The 6,000-nt window shown below is 44.9% G+C and overlaps 1 protein-coding gene across 13 annotated transcripts in view; it reads right to left on the bottom strand.

The window, feature by feature from the left end:
* Positions 1 to 264: 264 nt before the first annotated feature.
* The window catches only part of Ldb2 (LIM domain binding 2), a 337,438-nt gene continuing 331,702 nt past the window's right edge, over positions 265 to 6,000 (bottom strand). For 2 of the 13 annotated variants that reach the window (XM_075943655.1, XM_075943657.1), the window contains exons 8-9: positions 4,604 to 4,746; positions 1,499 to 1,635 (exon numbers count right to left, since the gene is read on the bottom strand). In XM_075943655.1, coding sequence (XP_075799770.1) covers positions 4,642 to 4,746 — 105 coding nt within the window. In that variant the 3' untranslated portion in view covers positions 1,499 to 1,635; positions 4,604 to 4,641. Of the gene's footprint in view, positions 1,898 to 4,603; positions 4,747 to 6,000 lie in introns of all 13 variants that reach the window. The other 11 variants (XM_075943653.1, XM_075943650.1, XM_075943652.1 and 8 more) reach the window with 8 other exon arrangements.

Here is a 6,000-nt window from a genome sequence, read left to right as displayed (position 1 = left end):
GCCTAAGAGGACTGGCTGGCATGACTCTCATCTTTTCTGGCTGCCCATTTGTGGGTAACCAATCAGTTTTTATGTGACTGGCTGCCTGGGAGTGTATTCTGTCTCAGAGAAGTCGGTGGGCAGTGAGCCTGCTTCACACGGGTATTATAATACCACTCCGTTTGGTGTCTGGATATTAAGTGAATTATGAGACGTCTTGACACTTCTCATAATTGTGAGCAGATGGACTCACAGGTACTCACACCAAAACTCAGATTCAGTTACTTTGGTCATTAACACGGTTTATTATTGGCACACTTACCAGTAAAGCATACATAAAATACAGCTGTTTTATGACACACGGAGCCACTGTGTCTTTACATGTATAGAGGAACATATTAATATGCAAATGGAAAAATTAGTTCTCTTATAAAGCTTCACATAAATACACTGAACTTGCCCCAAAAGAAAAGTTCCCATGAGAGAACCAGGTGAAGGATTTACAAAATATTATACAAGAACTATAGCATGAAAAAAAAAACCAACCACCAACTCAGTCAACTCAGTTACAATTAAAAAAAAGAAGAAATACAAAAAGTTTCAGATTTATTAAGCTTTCCACAAAATTAATGGATTACATGGCTTGAAAATATTTGGACCCACAGCGAGTTCACAAATGCATACACTTCCCAGGGTCCGTTTATCTCTGTGTACATAGTAAAATCTACCCATATATCTTTGAGGATTCCTTGTTTCAGTACTTGGCCTAAACTGAAACAACTCAGACTCAAGAACCAATTAGGGTCGGCTTGCCAGAAACTCACCTAGCTGTGTCTTCTTGGGCTCTTGCTACGCAGAAAACCAATGGAAAGTGAAGGGGGGAAAATACATTTAAATTACTTTCCCAAAACAGATTTTCTTTTCTTTTTTCTTTTTTTTTTACTGAAACAAGAAACTCTCAAATGCAAGTCAAAAAGCAGAAAATATTTTACAATATTAAAAAGTCATCTCTAGTTGGGGGTCAGCATGTGACTGTGATCCTGAGCACGTTCGGACAGCATGGCCTTCGGTAGGTGCATGAACAGGAAGTTGAACACAAAGAGGGAGGGAAGACCGTGCCAGGAGGTGCGATAGCCTCTGCTGCTGCCAATTACCGCCAGGGACAGTGTCTGTACTTCGTGTGAAGGCCTCCAAGGAGAGGCCACGGAGGCTCATTTGAGCAATCCTCTCAATTAAAAAAAAAGGAAAAAAAATCGCAAGAAAGAAAACCAGGTCGTTATGTTTAGAAATAGGTTTTTGCATGGAAACGTTTTGTTTGTGTGGGTTTAAATTTCACCTCTTTCCTCTCCTGATAGAGATTTGCGACTGGAATTCTACCCCACTGGGCCTATGGGACAGTGGAATCAGGCGCCGGGCAGGCCCATCTTATTGGGAAGCCTGGGGTGGGGGGTTTTCTGATTTGGTCTCTTGAGTGGCGGGAGGTTTACTGTTCCACGGGCTGTTGTTCCCCAGGGCAGGTGAATTGTTGAAGTCTTCCTCGTCGTCCATGCCGTTGGCCGCATCATACTGCGTGTTTTCTAATCTAGTGATTAGCCTTTCGTCCTCGTCCCCAAACTCACCTCCCATCAGAGTTGGCTCTCCTACCACCATCACATCCTGTGAACAGCAGCTGACATTATTACAGGGAAACCTTAGGGGAGAGAAGCTCAGCTTAAAACAACACCGGGAGGCGCTCGGGGGACCTAGGACAGACACACTCGTGTGCGCTGTACAACCGGGTCAAGTCTCAATGTCGGGGGGCCGAGACGCATATTGGATTTCTACAGGAAATAAACATCGCCTCCTGATGTGTAACAACCACGCGAGTTTATGTCCTTAGTGCGCAGCCTGACACCGGAGAACGAGCAATGCTAGCAATCTGCAGAAATAAAAAAATGGATTTTTCAAAATTAAAAAAATCCACGCTTGGAACTTGCTGACCCGGGGCACTTCTGAGAGGGCAATAGAACCTTTTTTGACAATATCTTTCAAAAATCGCCACTTTCACTGAGGGCTGGTGAGTGGCCCTGTCATCTTGCAGAGAGCTGGGACACAGGGATATGTAAGGTACCTTCCTACAATACCCACACAACTCATTCCGAATGGTATTCTCGGTCCCCAGGATGATACACATTTTAATTGAAGACAGAATCCCTCTCTTTTCTACTCTGCCAGGTCCTTTTATGCAGCCAATATCCTTGACATTCTGCTACTTAATTATGGTAATTAATTTAGGTAAAGTTTTCGATAAAAACAATGTTCACACTGATTTGACAATTTGCATAGCTAATTAAGTCATTAGCAAAAACCTGCTGATTGCCAACAAGCCCTGAATTTACCATCTGTTATTTCATGGTGCCTGTCACCTATCTCCACATAGGCAACCCTGCTACCAATCTGGGCAGTAAAGAGAACCAGTCTGTCCAGCTGGTCCCATAAAAGAAAGATGAAGAGCGAGCTAATTATAATTACACCGATGGAGCTGGCAGTCATTAGGGATGGGGACGAGCGAGAAGAATCTGAGTAATCACTCCTTTAAGTACAAATTGTCCTTTCATGCAAACAAGAAAGCTACCTACTGGAGCTGGGAGCTCCTGGAGAAGCCACAGCTGGAGCAGCCTGGGGTAGGGGCAGGGCTACACACGAGACACAGCTCCAGCATCTTTGTTCAAAGGGGATTGATTATATAGGAATGTGACCCAGGTGTGGGGCAGGCTAGCTTTCTTCTGGGTAGGAGCCGAGCAGCATTTTACTTAAAGGCTCAAGGCTTGAGGAGGGCGTGTTACTCTCAGCCTCCAGGAGGCAATAAAAAGTTTTGCTAGGCCAGCAGCATTGGAGTGATGGGTGTGCAGCTCTTTGCAGCAAAGTTAATTCAGTAAAACGTTTGACCCCTGGGCATTTTTTCTAAAACCTTGGGGAGCTTTGCCTAGTCTCTGGACAAGGGAGCAACTTTCTGATACCATCTAGAACTATGAAGGTGTCCCTTGAACAAACCATGTCTATTCCAGGATGGAAAACCCTGTTTTGATTATTCCTTCCCTGCGTCAATCTTTATTTGTATGAGATGATTTCCCACACTATGTTTTTTGACTAGTCATTCTTGTGAACTGGTAGGTTTTTTTTTTTAAAGGAGAAATGGCCCAGGTGAAGTAAATACATGAAATGTGAACTTGGTTAACTCAGCAATAGAGGTACTGCTAAGGGTAAGGATACTGGTCTGGGAGCTTCCAAGAGTGTTCGCTAGGCAACGATGAGCCAGAAGTTGACACTGGCATGTAAGGAGACTCATGAGGACTCTTAAGATGAGATGCAGAATAGGCACTGTCTTTCTGACTGGGAAGAAGGGCCCTGTGGTTTTAAATGGAATGTAGACACTGCACAGTCGTGTGAACATTATTCAATTAGCAGAGGCTGGCTACCATTTCACTCATGGCAGTCCGAGGGTAAGAGAGTGACACTTAGGTACAGGCAATTAGGAGGCTGTACTTATGATGAAGAACAAAAAGAGGCAGAAAGGACAGGAAGGGAAAGATTGGCAGAGCTCAGCGTGAGGATTAATGAAAACACTTGGATGGACGGACGTGGGGGACATGCATTGCGTGTCGCCAGGCAGGAGAGAACCATAGAACCAACCATGTGGGTCTGTGTTAGTACTGTGATTCCAAAGCCATCAAGAGAAGCTGCAAGAATATGGAGACACAAAGGAGGTTTGGGAAGCAGAGGGGAAATGGAAAAAGTGGCTGGTTTCAGCGTGTCTTTAGAAGGAAAGTCCCCAGCACTGCAGATGTGCTCTCTGCATTAGAAAATGACATCCATGCAAGAAAAAAAACCAATAGGCATGTAGTGGTTTGAGTGTCTCCGGGGGGGGGGGGGGCTCTAGCATAGGCTTGTAATATGTGGAGAACCCCACCTTATCCCCACACACCAGAAAAAGCTGAAAAAGATGCCCAGGTGTACGTGTTTGTAAATGCGCTGTGTTTCAGAGAACTGCTACATTGGCTTTGTTGGTTCTTCTAAAAGTATTCTTAATTAGAAGCATAACTCTGTGTGTGTGCACGTGTATGTGTGCACAGATGCATGTGTGCATGTGTGCTGTGCATGCGTGCGTGTGGTTTAGTTGACCGACAGGTGACTAACGAATAAAGAGAACTTTAGACTTTCTACACACATGGTGCTGGAGGCCATTTAGAGAGTTCTTTGAACTCCATTTGGTTTCTCTTTGGTTCCTTTCACACCTTTACAGAAGTACAGTGCTGCTCTTCCCCAGCTGTCTCTGCTTGCTATTGTCACACAAAGTAAGAGGAGATAGGCTGTTCATTCCAGGTTGCTGCTAGCTAGGGGATGTGAAATGCGAGTCCCCACCCCCATGTCCTGGAAATCCCACTTCGGTGGTGAGAGTGACTTTCCTTCCCATGTCCAGCCTTTGTGACACACTGGGGGTGCAAGAATCCACCTGAGAGGAGCCCAGATACCCTTGGTTCCCCCATGAGGCTGACCTCTGCTCCTGAGCTGGGAGCTTGGAGGTGCCACCAGCTTTTGCCCATTTCGCACCTTCTCACTAATCCCCCGTGCAAGGACCACCAACCTCTGAGGAGGACTGGAAGTGACTCCTTTCAGGGCCCCTCAATGCTTCTCCTTAAATTGGCCAGAAGGGGTCACTGCTGTAGAATGACACAGGTCTCCATCCCTCCCAGGGTTGAGGCTGCAGTTCGGGATGGCTCCTAGCCCCTGCTCATGAAGTGAGAAGCAGAATCCAAGGGTTAAACCCTAGTCCTGGCCACACACACGCACACGCGCACACATACACGGTTGCTGCAGAATCTCTGCAGTTCAGAGCTGTAGTCACTGGACCAGGCAGCTGATGCCTGCAGATCATTTCTAGTCAAACAATAAGATGATGTTGATTCAGTCAAAAGTACTTAAAAAGATGTGGTCACTCTTGCTTAAAACCCATTGAACCTGCAGACACTTAAGAGTCTGTGCATTTTCTTAACTCGACTTTCTTCCTGCTTCTCCCAGTCATCTGCAATTTCTATTTCGTGACATTACCTTAAAATGCATGGTATAGGAACACGGCTGGCATTCATCTCTCTATTTAGTGATGCCTGTGCGCACAAAATCCACACTCGTGAGAACTACCCCAACGTATTTCTTGGTTTAGAGAATAGGAGGATCGTGGAGTAGAAAAACTTATAGGCTTGCTAAAGTGGAAATGATTCCACTCAGACAGGTAGGCTAAAATATATAAGGTACACTTTACTCTCAACTTTTACATCATAGCAGATATCACTAACAGATGGCCTCCCAAACACTCCCTGCCAGAATTCTTGTCTACGTGGTGTGCTCTGTGAGCTGGCATGAAAGAGGGAACTTCTTGGTCATGCCCAAGTTAAGAAGTGAGTTCTTTAATGACAGGGGCTCTTTGGCCTTGTTTTTCATTTTTTTTTTCATCTTGGAGTTGTTAGTCCCCTGCGTAGTATCATATCCAATAGGGTCTTAGAGAATGCTTGAAGAGCTGACCTAAATTCCTTCAGTAGCCATACTTTTTAGCCGCGACACCCTGGTTCCAGAATTCTCTGGAGCTCCTTTTCTTTGTTTGCTAGAGGATACTAACAAAAGTTAGTTTCCAAACCCAGGACTAGATTAATATATGGGCTGCGTATGTGGGCATTTTCAGTCCATTTTTTTAGATGGGAACATTTTCTCTATTCTCCAGTTCCGGTGTAACAGGAACAGGTACAACTCTTTGTTGCCTTAATAAGAAAACACAGATTTCACTCTGCCAACTTTCCCCCTCTGATCGTCAGGCATGGTGAGTGCAAAGGTCTATTCAGAAAATAAAGGGCTGCTTGGAAACCCATTGCATTACTTAAGCTTAACAATTCTTAGTGGTCTTAAAACTGAAATAACCTTTCAATACCCGGGGGCTGTTATTTCTACTATCCCCTTCTCTCTAATTCAGTGAACATGGAAACCACACAC

Source organism: Microtus pennsylvanicus, chromosome 12, assembly GCF_037038515.1.
Source record: "Microtus pennsylvanicus isolate mMicPen1 chromosome 12, mMicPen1.hap1, whole genome shotgun sequence".
Lineage (NCBI taxonomy): Eukaryota > Metazoa > Chordata > Mammalia > Rodentia > Cricetidae > Microtus > Microtus pennsylvanicus.
This window is presented reverse-complemented; position numbering and strand designations above follow the sequence as displayed.